Here is an 18814-nt window from a genome sequence, read left to right as displayed (position 1 = left end):
AGTGTATTTAATTGAACATTTCCCTCCAAATGTATAAAATCTGTAATTCATGGTTTCAAAGCCTCCCTTGAACCCTGAAGGCCAATGGTGGGTGGACCTGGCGAGAGTTCGCTATGAAGTGTATCTAAAATAAAACGTAAATGCCCAGTGAGCAACTCCTCCCTCACACATCTTATGGCAAATTTTGATTATTAAAAAAAACAAACTGTCTTTCAAAATCGATGACAAAGTATTTTATATTCTCTGCTCTGAACTGCTGGGGGGCGTGTCCACTGAATGCTCTGAAACCACGCCCAGTACACTTACAGTATACACCACATGTTAGCCATCTCCTTGTCGGGTTAGCCCGGACGCTAACTTGAATGAGCTAAAGATCATTTAATCGTGTCGGCTCTTTTCAATTGTTTTCAGGCTGCCGTACATTCTGTTTATTAAACTGATGGCAGGAAATAAAAAGAACAATGCCAGTTCATGTGCATCAAATGCATGTATTTAACACACGCATATGTTCTTATTAGCACGTGCATAAAGCAAAGTTGTTAATTATCAAATGCATATATATCTTGAAGTGGCTGGTTTACCTATCAAAAATAATATAAGTCAATGTGGAAATAAATTGAAGAAAAACAGGATTGTTAATTTTACGCACACGTTCTGTCTTTTTTTTCAATTTTTAAAGATACGGCATATCACTTATTGAAAACTGCTGGTGGAAGAATTTGTTGAATAAATTCGATGTTGTGATCGATGGCGCCAAAGGCTAGATACAAATCAGACAGTAACTATAAACTGAGGTTTTTTTTATTTTTATTTGCACTTCATGCACACACGTATACGTACACTTGACGGCATGCAAATAATCCAATCAGTTGGACTCCTTCAAATCATTATTAGTCAAACAGCGATAAACTGTGACGAAATCCTGCAACCAATCATCATATCTTGCATAAATTCGGGCAATCATTATTTCGCTACATTCATTTGCCTGGCACAGCCTCTCATTTGTTCATATGAGAGGATTCAATCAAACTCAAATTAAAATGTGGATCTTCGCAGTTCTTGTGAGGCTTTGCCTGTCAGATGGAAGCCAGTGCTCAGGGGGTCCGGAGGGCCACCAGCCTGTCCCACATTTTCTCAGCGGGGACAATGAGCTTGCTGATGTCAGGAGGGTTTTTATAGAGCAGGTAGGAGCCTCCCACAACAGCTCCAGTGGCAGTGAACAGCAAGCCGCGGTTTATCACCTGTGAAAATACAAAACATGCATAAAAAAAAGGAATCCAATAATTCTGTGGTATGCAATGCAAAACATTATAAATCCTCACACTTCACAACTGCAAAGAAAACTTCCCATCATGCTTTGCTTTAGGTTTTTGTTATATCAACAGTAGATCACAGACCATTTCAATTTATTCATAATTTTGTTTACTTTGCTACTAATTGTAGGGAAATTGACATGTTTCATTTGTACACTTCCAGTAAGTGACTCTCAATTAGATGCTGGTGTAACCGAGACAATGTTTTACTAAACATGTACAAAATATGTCTACAAATGATATATTTATACAATACAATGCATACAATTCAACAAAAGTTGAGAATTAAGTTTTTAAGTAAAACAAATATTTACTTGGGTGTAATGGATCTTTATTTAATTAAGATTTGAGCAGTTCTTTTAGAACAACTATTCTCAAATAACTCATGTAACATGAAGTTTATTTCCCCAGGTTTGATTTTGTGTTAAGTTAAATTGACAAAACAAACGTGTGGACAATTCACTCAAAATGTGCTGTCCACATGGATGAAATTGACTACAATTCATCTCCAAGGGAACATGAACATCTCATCCAAATTTCCTGGCAATGCGTCCAGTCGACTTGTTATTAAGACATTTTAATAAAAAAATAAAAAAAGTCAACACATGGTGGTCATAGGGGGAGAGTCAAGGGGTCGCCACAGTCTCTAGAGCGCCATCCACTGGGGACCACGCACATTTATACATAGGTCCCCAATCTGTCCTGTCGTGGTTGAGATGTGACCATGCGTAGACTAAAAATCTGAATTTAAGAAGGTAAATCACAAACATCTAACATAATGTACATATGATATTGTGGGATGATGTCAGATATGAACATCTTCTCTTTGTATATAAATGAGTATATCATTTATATAAATAAATAAGCCTTACGCTCAGTTGGGACACGGTCTCTGCTCAATGTCACACTCATTATTTTGTGACCAATCATGTACTGTTTTCTTCCCCTCAACACTGAGGTCATTTTGTCTTTTTGGCATCCCGACGGGTTTTTAACAAACTACAAAGGAGGCTCTGAAATCCCCTCTGTGCTTCTGACCGTCAGTGTAGAAGCCACTGAGACAGCGCCGGAGGACTAACCGACTCATTACAGCCGAGAAGATACAATGAAAGAGTCCAAAAAGAAGACCCGGTTTCCTCAAAAGGGCTTACTTTGTCTTGCCAGTGCCAGCGCTCCACGGCCTTGTGGTACCTTGTTCTGGTGAAAGTGACCTGGAGATGGTGACGAGCAGCAGATGACACAGACTTTACAGTAAACCCAGCAGTGTGACAGTGCTCATTTATGTTGTCGGGACTCTCTTACCATTGTGTAAAGTGGAACTATTGTCTTTGGCATGAGGAAGTGGAGGAGGTTATCAACATGTTTTCGGAAAAGGAACCATTTGGAGTTGACGTGGGCTCGCATCTACAAAAGCAGAAAAACAAAGGACACATATTTGTGAAGTGAACCATCGGTCCACCATCATGTGAAGTCCTAAAATTAATACACAAAAACTAAGTGATTAAGATCTGTCAGCATAACGAAAGTGTGGAGACCGACTACTATCTTTTTGTGCTTACATTAATGGGCAGATGGTTCGGGAGCCTGTCAGCCAGAATGGAGAATTTGATGGCTACAGATTTGTGTGCTTGCACACTCAAAACTCAAGCTGCCTTTCTTTTGATTATGAATGACCTTTCACTGTAAAGACTACTTATCATTGTTATCATAAGTGTTCAAAGTGCATAATGTCACTTTCTGCCGCTAGAAGTCTCTCAATCACAACAATATCAAAAGATGGAGATTGGTAGTGCGGGATCATGGAAGTTCATTGGAGCTGTCACCTCCATCGCCATCATGGCAGCTTTACTGGGAGCCAAATTACCTGCAGAGGTCTCCTCCTCTTCAAAAACATTTGTAACTAGTGACTAAAACCAGTAAGAACACTTCATGTAGCAGTTTCATCTTTTAAAAAAAGCTTTTCTCCGACGCTCATTGCGTGTGCTCAGTTTATTTTTTCAATCATTTAGGATCCAGACATCCAATGACTAAATTTCTTCATCTGGTTAAAATACATAGTTATGAATGACCCAACTCTAAATAGTGCAATGTAAAAATATGGCTTGAAACTAGATTTAAAAAGTAAATTAATGACGCCATTGGTAGGCCATCAAATAAACAGACTGCCATCGTGATTATAATTACGGATTTCTCTTTAAAAAATTATTGAAATGTAACAAGTCGTATGCTCAGTATACTTTCACCTTACAATATACAACACTTCAGCGGTAGGACAAGGACAAGGACACATTACTTCAATGTAGTTGTACATGGCCAGGTCTGCAATGGCGTGGTCGTCTGGAACTCGCACTCTGCTGTACTCCGGCAGAACGGCACCTGGGCCGAACACAAAGGAAAAGCAGACGCGCTCTCGTTTTCTGTCTCATTTGATCTTTGTTCCCTGGAAAAAGTACTTACTAAAATCTTCATTGAGCTGATCCATTATTTCTCCGAAGACAATGCAGTCCTCGAAGCCCTGCGAAGCATGAAAGGACGAATGAACCTCTTTTCCACAATCATGTGCTTTTTGTTCCCCTCTGTTAAGTGCAACTCACAGCGTTCATCCCCTGCCCGTAGAAAGGCACCACTGCGTGGGCTGCGTCGCCCATGAGGACGCATTTGTCCCCAATGTGATACGGGGAGCACTTGATGGACACCATGGCCTGCCCGGGCAATCGGAAGTAATCCGTCTTGAGAGCATCGCTGCGAGGCACGAACAGAAATAAAACAATTACAAACTGGTGTCGGGTTATTCATTTTTAGGACTCTGGTCTTGGATCGCTAATGGGGAGAGTGGTCCTCCTGAAACTACAAGGCAGCCGGTTCCCTCCCTGTTCTTCTCATCGTTTGCATGTGAAAGTGTCCTTGAGCAAGGCACTGAACCCCCAGTTGCTCCCAAGGTGCTTCACAGCAGCCCTCTGCTCCTTAATTACTAAGGATGGGTAAAATGCAGAGCATAATTTCTCCACCGTTGGATGAATAGAGGAATATAAATGAAATTAAAATAAAATAAAAAGATTCTGGCACGTCTGAATAAAACCAAACACAACCAGGTCCCATCAAACAGCCAAACAGATGTTTATGCCTAAGCGCTGCAAATAAAGGCAAGCCAGACTTCTCGACCTTCATGCCTCGCGTACCGACACGCAGGACACGGTTCACCTGAAACTGAAGCAAAACCACGGAACTGTGCGGCTGCAAGCGCTTGGCTGTGGAGGTTGCTGATGTTGTCGACGGGGATGATGGGAAATGCAAACGTTTTTTCAGGTGGGCTCGGCAGAGAAGGTTTCAGGCGAGTAAGTCACTCACACTCCTATTAGTGGTATGGCGTCTGGAAAATATTCCTGGAAAAAGTCGATGACTTCATCACCTGTGGTGATCTTCTCGAATTCCTCAAAGGGCATGAAGAGGGTACAGGTAAATGTCTTGTCCTAAAAGTAGAAAACAAACAAGACTCTATTATTGCACACTTTTTCTCAAGTTAAAAGATACAGTTTGTGGCGTTTAGGGGATCTATTGGCAGCAAATGGAATTTAACATTATTAAGTATGTTTTAATCCCCTAAAAATAAGAATTTTGTTTTAGTTACTGTATGATGAATGAGCCGTTCCTACAGTAGCCCAGACTGGACAAACCAAACTGGCTCTGTTGGACAGTCAGTAGTAGTACCAACTGTAAGATGACTTCATGTTCAACCGTGTCTCTTTTTCTATTTATAAACATGGTAAAAAAAAATTAAAAAAGAGCTTTTTAAAAAGGCATCTTTTTAACGCTGCGTACTGAGTGTTAAAACTAAAGTTATGCAACGCTTGGCTTTTTCCGCATGATTACATTTGCGATGAGTAATGATTAAGTAACTGATTACAGTTTTCAAGTAATGTGTCCAGCACTGTTCCACTGAAACAATTCCCAAAGCTGTCATGTGTATCTGAGGACATGAGACTTGGACAAAGGTTTTGCAAATAGCTAAGAAAGTGAGCGATTTATCGCAGATGTGTTCACAAGGTCAAGGAGACCTTACACTCATTAATGCTGTGTTTTATGTGTACCCTGTGGTATATTGTACACACCGGATATTGCCATGTATTTAATGATGTGTTTTAGCTCAGATTCCCTAGGTCTTAAAACTCATCATAGAATTCCCCACGCTCAATGCACATGTACCATCCGAACTCTACCCAGAGCTAGTGATAGATGAAAGTGCAGCCGGGTTGTGGTCGGCCATTATCTGCTCAACTTGGCAGGGGCTATCTGTCAACATCACAAAGTCCTCCCAGAGGACCTTTTAGCACTGTCTCTGTTTTTATGGTATCCACGCGAGCAAGGATGTGTGAGTCGCCCACCCCCCCTTCTTCTCAACCCCAATGCACTCCTGGAAACTAGGGCAGTGCCAGTCTGGTTTCACTGAGTTGCGTAGAGTCAGGGAGAAGTCCGACCAAAACAGACAGGCGCTGATGGAAAGGAGGACACAACTGCAACGTGAAAGGTAGCTGAGTAAGTCCCGACTGGTTATAAAGATCTGAAAATGATGCTAATTAATTCCAACTAATGAGGACCATCGCAGAGGTCAATCACGCCCTGGCACTGTCTGAAGTGTTTATGCTTGTGTCGTCCTGGTTGGCAAGAAATGCGAGGGTAACGGGCACAGAGACAAAATGGCTCACATCGCTAATTTTAAAACCGTGTGGCTCGAGAATCGGTGCAGCTTCAACAAGCGAGAGAAAACCGAACTATAATGCACACTCACCATGTTGGGCAGGGCGATCATCATGAATGTGTTTCGTGGCCAGATGTGCAGATGATTAGGCTTCATGGCGAACTGAGGACAAAACGAACAAGAGGACATCTGCAATGGGGCCCAACACTTGTGAGGCTGACATCAGCAACATCTGACTCTCTTCAACATAAGCATGGTGCTGCGCAGGGGACTGACCTCTCCATTGATAGATGGCATGGTCAGCTCCAAGTAGCCATGAGGAATGTAGGTCTGGCTATAGTTAAAGCGGCTGCGGCGAAGGAATTGCTTGCGGATGGCAGAGAAAGCTCCGTCACAGCCGACAATCAGGTCTGCCTTGATCTGCTCTCTGGACCCATCTGACCTGAAAAACACACCAGTAACATGAGAACATGCAAGCATATATGTATATAAACTAAATAAAGAAGATCCTAATAAGAATTTAGTTTTTTATATACTCTGAAGGTCTTTAGTTTTTATTACATTCTAAACCAGGGGTCGGCAACCGGCGTCTCCAGAGACGCATGCAGCTGTTTTGCACCTCTGTTGCGGCTCCCCCAGCCTTACATTTTTATGGCCAAATGGACAATCTTTCGAAGGGAACTCCTCGTGATATTGGGTTACTGGTGATATTGGGTTACTGAAAATAACCCAATATTTGTTTTACTAAAATGTCGCTGTCAAGCACCTTCCCCTGCAGGTAGGCTGACAGGATTTGCAGAGCCCCACTCGAGCTTAACTATCAACGAGAAAATAGCAAACAACAAAACATCTAATGCTGAAAGGCTCTTTCAGAACAAACACACAGCATCTGGTGAAAAGTATCAGACTGCAGAGGAGCAGAGAAGAGCGATTCCTTATCTGCTGCAACAAACTTAGCAGAACAAATCTACTTTCAGGAAGTGGATCAAGTCTCCAAACTCAACTATTGCTGCTAGTTGTATAAGACAGTGACGAGTCCGCTAGTAAAGACGTGTCCGTCCTTCATAGCGATGCTCTAAAAGTCCGGCGTTGTGTGGTCGCTCAGCGTAAACGTCGCAAAAGATATATGTTTTGAAATAGAAAACTCACATGGGGATTGATCTCCAACCTTAGAGTTCAAGGACAAACACTCTACCAAATCACCCACAAATATCGACAGGATACAAAGTCCAGATGGCCGTCATCTTAATTGACCTCATTGAAGCCGACACATTTGAGTTTGGTAGTTGTAAATAGGTAAAGTAGCAATGCAACGTCAATAATTGTCTTTATTCTTGTTCTATTATTTCATAAATACAACAAACTATAGTTTTTGTAACATGATATGACTATATATACAACTTTAGAAGCTGTGATATCAAGTAGTAGCTCAAGACACATTTTCTTTGATGGGAAAAAAGGGCAAAATGGCTCTTAAGAAATAGGTCAGCAACCTTTCCTATCTAAACAGCTACATATTTCATTGACACTTTAAATTGGAACGATGGTTATGACCATATATAGCTTCTTCTGATTCTAAGTAACTTCACTTAAAGCCCTGGAGGTCACAGATGATGGCACCTCAAGACCACGTCAAACACATCCAGCATATTGTTTGGTCCATCTGCTCAGACAGTATTCCCACATCACTGAACACAGTCTGCTATGCCACATGGAGAGGGCCTCCTGTCATAGTTTCTGCAGTTACACATATTTGCATGCATTACTTACATGTGAATATAATCTTGGCTCGCTCTCGAATCACAATCTATCTAATAGCGTGGCTATGTTAAAAGGTAACTAAAAGATGAATTTAGAGGTCTGTTCATGAATGTATCTAAAAAATTAAAGTTTATTAAAAGCTTAAATTCAAGACAGCAGTCACACTTTGGTCTGCATTCACCACATTTCACTCTCGAACGGGTAGACTCAACAATTATAAGATAGATTAGGCAATGCATACTTTACACTGATTTCAAACGGGAGCTTCAATGTCATTTTTACAATTGTAACAAAGTAAATATATTATTAGGTAAATTACCTGCTCTATTTTCACGTGGAAATTACTACTGTGTAAAAATACTAAAATGCAACCATTAATGTGTTAATTGCAGAGTATATGGGACAATATGTTCTTTCCTAAATTGCAGTGTTGTAAAGCTTGGTGACAACCCTCTTTTACGCGTGTGCCTCCACCTTAAGATCTCAAAACATTCATCAGATTATTCATTATAGCGTTCAGTTACAATTTTCAAACATCATTAAGATGTTATTAAGTTTACATCAATAAAGTAGATTGGTCCATTATCATACAATAGACTAGAAGATGAAACCAGTTCATGTCTATCTATTTCATGTTAATGCTATCCCAGGGGCATCGAGCTCTCTGTATACATTTAATCAAAACAAGCTGGAGACAGCAAATATGGGCTCAGTAGCGGAAAGGAAATGACCAGTGTTAAGCGCACACCAGGGGGCTTTTGGATTCAACCCACACGTTATGTAAATCTTGATCAAAATTGCATTAAAGTCTGTATTTACTGTGACAATAACTGCAAAGTGACTCATTCTGATCCACAGTTTCAACAGGGTAGTCATCTCACCGCCAGGCATACACAATTAAATAAATAAACAGCAATGACAATATTCACATCAAATGGATTTGTACACATTTCAGATAAGGCTGAATTCTATTTAAAAACTCTATCAAATTAAAACTGTCCGTGCCCCTGCGTGAGTAATTCATTGCATGGGATACGCTGATTCCCACAGCTAGAAAGACCTGGAGGTGTTTTGGTGTTAATCGGGTGGTAAACTGTGTGTCTCGTTTAGCTCAGGGACAAACAATTACAAAAAGCCAGTAAAAAGTCAAGCACACTGTCTTTAAAATCAACATGTTTATCGCCATCCCAGACCATGTGACTGATAACATGTCCAGGACCACGTGTGCCAACATGTTCAGAGTTATAACAAAGAGTCCAAGTGAGCAGATCCTTTTAGGGTCTTGGTTCAACTTGGTTGAAGTTGAGAGTATGGGGTTATGTTTTGTTTAGGTTAACGTCAATGTGACTAGGTGCCTACAGCGCCACCTAATGTACAGGAGTGTGTGTGCACTGTGCAGGGAACACAGCGCCTGGATACACACAGGGATTAAACAGTGACGGCCAGGCCGCCTGCAGAAAGAGAAGAGAGAAGTAAGAGCGAGAGACATACAGAGACACAGAGGTGAGATCTGATTGGATAAAAAGCATTAAAGCGACGTTCAAGACCTGAAACAGCTCGCTGGCCTGAACAGCCAGCAGACAGCAAGCCATGAGGAACATCATTGTTCTTTGTTTGCTAATTTCTCGCCACATGTCAAGCATACAAGTCAGACAGCAGTAGAAGCAAATGAATACGTCCACGCAGAACAAAACTCTCTACTTTTCTCTGTGACTTTTGTTTTTATCGATTTATCCTTATTTAGCCGTGGGCTGCTGACCCCTGGTCTAGGATAAAGGGTTATGATTAAGCAGGTGGCTGTTTGGGCAACGATTAGGGAAAGTGTGTGCAGAATACACAGGTGCATGTGTGTAACATGTGTAACTATTTACCTGGCAAAGGTCATTTGTCCGGTTTCGGCACTCCAGTCCTGCAGTTTGTGGTCAAAGTTCAACTTTGTGTTCGGGTACGTCTCTGCCTCTGCGGGAGTAACATGTAACAAAAGGAGCTTATAGCACATTGTCAACAGCAGCAGGTTAATCTAGCAGGTAACATCTTGTTAAACAGCCACGGAGCCTTTCACAATCCCAATAAAATGCTGCAAGGACACAGGCCTCCAGCAAACAGTTCCCCGCTAAAGGGGAACGACCGTATGGTGATTAGCACGACTCTCGTAAACAACACAACATAGCAGTCAGTCCGTCTGGTTTTGGAGGGCGGGGGGGGGGGGGGTTCAATGTTTAGGTTGTCACACTCCCCAAAATCCTCTTTATTTTAATGTTCTCCCCAGGAGTCTGGATCAGTCCTGATAAGAGCGGCAGCTTTGTAACTGGCCACCCTTATTTAGTACACATGATTAAATACAGACCCATGCTGTCGCACACTTATCTCCAAGTGTGCACTGAGGCACTTCATTAAATATTAGGCAAAATCCCCAGACGTCCCCTGGCGCACACATGCAGTTCAAAGAAGCTCACACGCGGGGAGTATCTGCAGTCCATCTGGCTCGACTCGCAATAGCAAACGACTTCTTTTAGAACAATTGCTGTTCTTGAATTATGAATGTATTGAGGGTAACTTGATTGGCTTAAAATAGAATTCAACAGTACATATTAATATACTGTATTATATGCCGTTTGTAAAAGTGGATCAGTGATACCATACAGTCTGAAAGTTTTGATGAAAGATGAACACATTACTACTCTTAAGAATAAAAAGTTGAATTCACTATAATAAAAGGCATGGTTGTGTTCAGCTACATTCATCCTGTGGTCGTTACTCGTGGCTGCAGCGGTAAAGTTCAAAGATCTGATCTTGCTTTTTGAAGTCAGAGTTCTGCCGCCTCTTCTATAATATCAGAGAGGTTGGGCTATACATAAATGTTAAAAACGTTTTGGATAATATATCATTAATTGATTTGTCCAACGTTATAAGACAGTAAGAGACATTTGTCAAACCTCTTTTACAAACAAATTTAAAATGAGAAGAATCTGCACAATATCGCAGAGTTATTGCCTCTTGTAGTGTCACCACTTTCTTTTATTTATTTTTTGTAGGCTACACGTTTTCACCTTGTGCTGCTGCTTAACTGATGATGTTCAATTCAGGCTGAAATGTCAGGGTCATAACTTTTAAGTAAAAGGCAGACATGTTAAATAGTCGTCAGAATTGGGCTGAACTAGAACACATTTGTAGCATTTTCAAGAAGTGCATCATTTGATTGTGAACGCATCCCTTTAATGATGTTGACTGGTAATGTGCTTACCTGTGAGCAGCTCCTTGTTTAGATTGGCTCGGTCTACTGACAGGATGAACTGAAATTAAAATAATCTGTATTAAAGTGGAATTCTACAAGCACCTGCAGCTTCACAAACAAAACTCTGATGCTGTTCATTTAAAACAGGCGCAGGAAACCTAGGGTGTCCAATTTATGCCTCCATGTGCTTTCACTGTCTTTGATGTTTATTTTACTTGAACGTGCCAGTCCCCGTGGGATTGAGCACCAAGCTGCCAGCGGTGTAATTCAAAGCCATTTTCAGACTCCCTATGACGCTGTGTTGCTTTGGGACATCATTTCAGTCAGACTGCAACAGTTGTCAGTTGTACTGTTCAACATGCTCGAGTCATTACAGTAAACACACAACTGCACGTGCACACATGTTGTTTTAATGTCTTATTGTAATGGCTAAAGACAACCATGCAGAAAAAAAAATGCAGTTTTTTGTGAATGACGGTAGTCCTATACTTGGTCAATGGCATCATATTTTGGTTTAGTCATGAGATTATATATATATATATATATATATATATATATATATATATATATATATATATATATATATATATGGTCACATTATAACAACGGTCTACTTACCTGGCCTTTCTTGCCGTAAGGGATCTGGGACTGTTGTCCACTCACAGAATGTATCATTCTTGAATTCATGGGGATCCCTTGGGAGACAATCTGAGGGAAAATTATTATTACAGAGGGGGCAAAAATAATTCATTTACTTGAGGATAAATAATTCTGCATAGTGTTATACTCTGCGTTGGTAATATCTATGTTTTCAGTCTCAGTGGTCAAAGTTGAAACAGGGTGTCGTGCCATGGACTGTCCCAACATGTGGTTGCCCAGCATCTGACCTTGAGAGTTTTATGTGAAAGCTGTGTAAATGCAGGGTTCGCTTTTGTCGTGTTTAAAAGTCCCACAGGTGCAAAAGGGTCTGACGTGGGCTTCTCATGCGTGCAGAACATGCTAAGGTGCAGCCAACAAAAGACGACCGACCAACGTCGGATGCCAAAATAAAATTGAGTGGACCGCGAGCAAAGAAAGCAGGGGTTGTCCGGGGGCCGGGACTCATATGTATTTATTATTGTAAATCCAGCTAAACTAGCATGCCTCCACCTCGTCTAGGATTTAGTGTCGTTTCAGAGGAATTGTATGGCAACACAGTCAGGAATAGTGGATGACCCACACATGTGTTATTTTGTAGACCAATAAACAAGCAGACCAGGGTCAGTCCTGTTCCCATTTACACTTTCATAGTTAAACATTGAATCTATTTGATCGGCCTACCTTGTCCTCCATCCCAACCTGCTTCAGTGCTTGCCGGCCCCTGTGAGACAAAGCCAGATTGATGCTTCTTCCCTTCACAACTTTGGCTTGCCGGATATCTGGCAAAGTCAGACACAACATGTTAATTGGACCTTTGAGAAACTTTGGATATATCTGTTGAAACACTTGTGCGTTTTTAACATTTATGTGTGCACTGGTCAGGATATTGTATAAATGTCATGCAAGGCATCTGTTCCTCAGAGAGTCCATGATATAACAATGTTCATTTCTTAAAAGAAGGCTTTGGATACTACCTTCCCGGGTTTCAAAGACTTCCACATTGAAGCCTCTTTTGGCAAAGAAGCAGGCATTCAGGGCCCCAACCTGAATGGTGATTGGGAGTATGGACATATCTTTTAACACCAGTGGTTCACACAGTCACGCAAAACTAATTAAGTGTGGCTTCAGCCGCATGGGGTCATAGACCCCATGCTGCAAGCACACTTCATGTTCTCCTGCGGGCTTATTATTATTATTATTATTATTCTTCTTATAGTCAAACCACTACTCCTCCCAGAGCGTTGCCAGCACATGCGTAAAAAATACGTCGAAACGTGCGGTTTGCGCGGGAATCGTGAGGTATGACTTTTCTAAGAGATTCGCCCGTACGTTTTCCCGAAAAATGCAAAAAACATAAAAAAAATTTCACGAAATGTTCGTAGAGGGTGGCGCACCAATTAACAGAGTGAGAAGAAGCGACAGAAACTGTTAAAAAAATAAAACGTATTTTGTCTTTACTCGCACAATGTTCACTCTTCATACACCATTGTTGGATAGAAACGTTGGAAATCTTGTCTTCTGTCATAAACTGCGGTCGATAGGAATCCAACAGACTCAGACGTCTTGAAATCGGACTGAATGTGAGAGCGAGTCCACCTCGCTCTGCCATCCGCCGCCATGTTAAATCTCCCTCCAAAGCCACGTCTCCCCTGAAGCTCGTACCTGATTTGTAAATCGCCCGTACAGACACATGTTTTATCGTACAGACTCGCCAGTCACAGTATCTGTTCATCAGGTCTTCCTAACGCTCAATATGCGATATCGAAGCAATAGTGGCTTTTAAAGTACCATTTTTTTAAAATAGTTTGAAAGGAGTTCCACAGTATTTAGGTCTATTAAGCTCAGCGTAAGGAAGTCCCTTTGAAGTCATCACCATGGCAACCTTTGATCTAACGACCCACAGGTGTTCTCGTTAGGGCAGTTTAACAGACACACAGACACTTACACCCGCACACACAACACAGATGACTTCTGTCTCTCTGTCTGTTTGTCTCACACACACAGACACACATACACACACACAAACAAACACATACACACACACAAACAAACAAACACATACACACACACACACACACAACACAGATGACTTCTGTCTCTCTGTCTGTTTGTCTCACACACACAGACACACATACACAGACACACATACATACACACACAAAGACGTTTACGTGTGTTTTATATTGTGTAGTTGTCAACACTGTGATCATTAATAAGGTCATATGATATTTCATATACGTTTGTGTGTGTTCAGGACGTTCAGTAGTTTATTTCCTTAAGTCCACAGTCCAGTCTGCCTCTAATCAGTCTGCTGGCGCTCACTTGGTCACCATGACGACGGCAGCACACAGGTGCTTCATATCAGCCAATCAGTTTAACACACAAACCAACTCAAGTGCTTTGGAGGAGAGACGGGCGTCAGAAACAAAAGCTATATATTGCGAGGTCTTACGGCAGTAGTAGCCACACTTTCAAAATTTCTTGCGAAATTTTCTAGTTTTCTCTTAATAAACAAAATTAACACTACATGCATAGCCGTAGCTAAACTGTTGTAACCTTATTTCCACACAGGTAAATTAAAATGCAAGCTTGACTTCAATGTGCAACGACAGAGAGTCCCCCAACACCCCCAAACACACACACTTGCATTTTCTTTTCTTACCAAACCACCGCCCACCACTGCTACTGTTTTCTTGGTCGGCCTGCCTGTCGAGTTCTCCATTGTGCTTCAGTCTGGTGGTCTGAAGCCTCTGAATGTACAGTTCAGAGCGATTAACAGAAGTAGTGGGTAATGATTGATAAGAGGAGGAGCAAGGCGAGTCCCTTGAGTAGGTCACTCCTGACATCTGGACAGTCACTGGGCGACTGTGGCTCAGCGTCTGGGCTCGCTGTGGAGCAGGGTCACGTGGTTCGATCCCCGGCTCCGCAAGCCCATGAGCAAGACACGTAACCCTAAATTGCTTCCATAGCTTCGCCTACTGTGTATGAATGGTGGATAATCCTTATGTGGCACCTTGCATGGTAGCTCCTTTTACACCACTTCCTTTTCCCTGCGAGGCCGCCAGAAAGCCCGATAGACTCTCCAAACATCCTACTGTGGTGTAAAAATGTTGTTTTCAGTTTTTGCCAACTATTCTGAACTGTACATGCCCCACAATATGGTTCTCTTAAAAGCTCATAAAATTACCACCTGTGTGTAGTCGTAGTAAAAAAGAAAGAAAGACGAGCCCATTACGGCAGTGAGGTGACTGACGCGGTCAGGGTCTCGTGGATGTCATTAAACAGGCAAAGGTCGCCATCTACTGGCTGTGTGACGGCAGCAACTTTAGTGGCTGTCACGCTCATAAATTCAAAGAGCGCGTGTGCAGGGCGTCAGTATTTCCGTGTTTCCGAATGAACCATAAAACAAACGAACAAAATGTACACGTACCGACCTCGTTTATTAAAGCTGCGCCTCGAAAGCAGCGGCCGCTGTGGGAGGCGGACCTTTCAAGAAAAACTGCGACCAACTCGGACAGTTTTCAGCTGTCTTCAATGTATACACAGGAAGTTACAGAAAACAATACTTCCTGTTAGTTCCGCTCTTTAAACTTCTTGTAGTTTACAGATCATGTTTGGATGTATTCATATGTGATTATGAACATATGTGTATGGAGATGCGTGTGTAGCTGCATCCTTTGTTATTTTTATGTCTACCTGTGAAATACATGACTACTAGTTTTGATTTGTGTTGTATAAATACGATTTGTATTTTGTATCAACCACACAAGATATGTTTCAGGATTAAACTTGAGACCAATAGTCAACAACCGAGGGTTAAATATTACAACTACACATAACAACAGGTCGTGTTTGCTGTCAGATCTAAGAGCCAATCAGCTCTCTGATGTGGCGACAGCGAGGGTCCGGGAAACGAAGAGCTTTCCTCTCTCTGCTCCGTGGATAGAAAGGATTTCAGCTGGAGGACTTGTTCAGGTAAGAAGGACACGCACAGGAAGGACGTTTATCATTTTATAATGCTAATTTATTAGTCCGAATACTAATATTAATGTATTCTCAATAACCGTAATAATATTCAAATGAGAATGTAATAGTAATAATTAAAAAAACACATTCAAATGTATATATATATATATATATATATATATATATATATATATATATATATATATATATATATATATATATATATATATATACATACATACATACATACATACATACATACATACATACATACATACACAGTTTCCTCTGCTTTGGACGCCATCTTGTTTTTTTGTGATTATTGTTTCCATGGGGATGGAATGCCCCGCCCACTTTGGCTTCAAAGGCACAACTCTTTCCTAAACTCATTTGTACAACTGCTCCAAGCAATTCCTGACTCTTCGCTCATGCTTGCATGCAGTACGACAGGATCTACGTCTGAGAACACAAAAAGCAGATTTATTTTACTTTTCAAGACCAGCAAAGTGTTTCACTGCGAAATCATTATTAATAGACCACGATCATCTTCATAAAGACGCCCCACAATCGTCTTTAAGAGGCGCGCCACAAGTATCTTTACGACACATTTATATTGATATTTCCCCATCTTTGCTTCAAATGTATCAAGGGGATACCCAGAGACACGAGGCTCAGCCTCAAGATGGTCCAAAAAAAGAGGCACAGGTTGAAGTAAAAGAAATTTCTGCTCAAAATGAGATGAAGGATCTCAGGGCGCCGATCCCGGAGAAGGAAAAAGCAATCCTGGATCTTACCGAGAAGCTCAATCTTGAGATCAAGCTGCGGTCTGAGAGCGAGTCCAACGCAAAGGTTCTTTATTCAGAGAGGGAACATCTAAAGAACAAGGTTGAGGGCCTCGCCATCAACCTGGAAACTCAGACCAAGCTGGTCCGCGACAGCGGCGAGGCCTGGCACCTCCGATTCTCCGCTCTGGAGGAGAGCAACGAGAAAGAAAAGGCGTCTGGATGGAATCTCAGGGCGACGATCCAGGAGAAGGAAGAAGCAATCCTGGATCTTACCGAGAAGCTAAATCTTGAGATCAAGCTGCGGTCCAAGAGCGAGTCCAACGCAAAGGTTCTTTATTCAGAGAGGGAATATCTAAAGAACAAGGTTGAGGGCCTCGCTATCAACCTGGAAGCTCAGACCAAGCTGGGCTGCGACAGCGGCGAGGCCTGGCACCTCCGATTTTCCGCTCTGGAGGAGAGCAACAATAAAGAAAAGGAGTCTGGATTGAATCTGAGGGCGACGATCCAGGAGAAGGAAGAAGCAATCCTGGATCTTACCAAGAAGCTCAATCTTGAGATCAAGCTGCGGTCCGATAGCGAGTCCAACGCAAACATTCTTTATTCAGAGAGGGAATATCTAAAGAACAAGGTTGAGGGCCTCGCCATAAACCTGGAAGCTCAGACCAAGCTGGGCTGCGACAGCGGCGAGGCCTGGCAGTCCCGATTTTCCGCTCTGGAGGAGGAGAGCTACAATAAAGAAAAGGCGTCTGAATCGCATTTCAGGGCGACGATCCAGGAGAAGGAAGAAGCAATCCTGGATCTTACCGAGAAGCTAAATCTTGAGATCAAGCTGCGGTCCGAGAGCGAGTCCAACGCAAAGGCTCTTTATTCAGAGAGGGAATATCTACAGGACGAGGTCAAGAGCCTCACCAACAACCTGGAAGTTCAGACCAATCTGGCCCGCTACTACGACAACGCCTGGCAGTCCCGATTTTCCGCTCTGGAGGAGGAGAGCCACAATAAAGAAAAGGCATCTGAATTGAGCTTAAAGGCTCTTCTTACAGAGTGTCAAGATATGGAAAATAAGATCCAGAGCCTCTCCGAGGACTTAAAGGCTCAGACCAAGCTGGTCAGCGACAACGACAAGGCCTGGAAGGATAAAATTAGTACTCTGAAGCGGGAGCACGTGCTGAAAGAAAAGACTATCCGAACGGCTGCTCACGTGGAGCGCGAAGTTCTTTTGCAAAAGTTGAAGGAGCAGTCCTGCAAGATGCACTCATTGCAAGTCAAATATCAGGGTGAACAAAATGACAATGAGGAAGAGTTCTGGAGGCTGAGGCGCCAGATAGTGAACCTGGAGGACATCTGCCTCAGGCAGAAGAAGAAAAACCTGGGCTTCTTTGGCCGGCGGATGGAGGACAGGGAGGTCGAGTTGGAGAGGATGAAGCGCAAGGTGCCGGCCAGGGAACCTTTCGACCCTCCTGCACCTGTCCACTGTCCTCCACCTGTCTACTGTCCTTCACCTGTCTACTGTCCTTCACCTGTCCAGTGTCCTCCGCAAGTCCAGTGTCCTCCGCCTGTCCAGTGTCCTTCACCTGTCGACCCTACTCCACCTGTCCAGTGTCCTCCGCCTGTCCAGTGTCCTTCACCTGTCGACCCTACTCCACCTGTCCACTGTCCTTCACCTGTCAACCCTACTCCACCTGTCCAGTGTCCTTCACCTGTCGACCCTACTCCACCTGTCCACTGTCCTTCACCTGTCGACCCTACTCCACCTGTCCACTGTCCTTCACCTGTCGACCCTACTCCACCTGTCCACTGTCCTTCACCTGTCGACCCTACTCCACCTGTCCAGTGTCCTTCACCTGTCGACCCTACTCCACCTGTCCAGTGTCCTTCACCTGTCGACCCTACTGCACCTGTCCAGTGTCCTCCGCCTGTCCAGTGTCCTTCACCTGTCGACCCTACTCCACCTGTCCACCTGTCCGACCCTCCTACCTCTAGCTCCACCCCTAGTATCGCCAAGGCACTCTGTCTTGTCCGGCTGCCGTAGCTGAGCCTGTTGCAGGAATGTGGTCCTGATGGGAGGAGCCTCCGTGATGGGAGCTCCTCCCATTAGGACCTGTGTTCATGTGTGTTCATTTGTGTGAACGTGTGTTCATATGTGTGTGTTCATGTGTGTGAACGTGTGTTCATATGTATGTGTAATTGTGTGTTCATGTGTGTGAACGTGTGTTCATATGTGTGTTCATGTGTGTGAACGTGTGTTCATATGCGTGTTCATGTGTGTGAACGTGTGTTCATATGCGTGTTCATGTGTGTGTGTAAATGTGTGTTCATGTGTGAACGTGTGTTCATATGCGTGTTCATGTGTGTGTGTAAATGTGTGTTCATGTGTGTGAACGTGTGTTCATATGCGTGTTCATGTGTGTAAATGTGT

At 42.7% G+C, this 18814-nt stretch overlaps 1 protein-coding gene across 1 annotated transcript; it reads right to left on the bottom strand.

Annotated features, from left to right (window-relative positions):
• Positions 1–793: 793 nt before the first annotated feature.
• Positions 794–14441, bottom strand: kmo (kynurenine 3-monooxygenase). Its single transcript, XM_068568261.1, has 15 exons — positions 14307–14441; positions 12619–12688; positions 12326–12423; positions 11624–11713; positions 11015–11063; positions 9642–9729; positions 6286–6451; positions 6100–6171; positions 4662–4783; positions 3908–4055; positions 3771–3828; positions 3607–3689; positions 2616–2717; positions 2465–2524; positions 794–1241 (listed from the first exon to the last, which is right to left on the bottom strand). Exons 1-15 carry the CDS (start codon positions 14364–14366, stop codon positions 1095–1097), a joined length of 1413 nt encoding a protein of 470 aa, XP_068424362.1. The 5' UTR covers positions 14367–14441; the 3' UTR covers positions 794–1094.
• Between the last annotated feature and the right edge of the window lie 4373 nt (positions 14442–18814).

Source organism: Clinocottus analis, unplaced genomic scaffold (genome assembly GCF_023055335.1).
Source record: "Clinocottus analis isolate CAN_PGR_092001 unplaced genomic scaffold, fCliAna1.0.p SCAF_8, whole genome shotgun sequence".
Taxonomy (NCBI): Eukaryota; Metazoa; Chordata; class Actinopteri; order Perciformes; family Cottidae; genus Clinocottus; species Clinocottus analis.
This window is presented reverse-complemented; position numbering and strand designations above follow the sequence as displayed.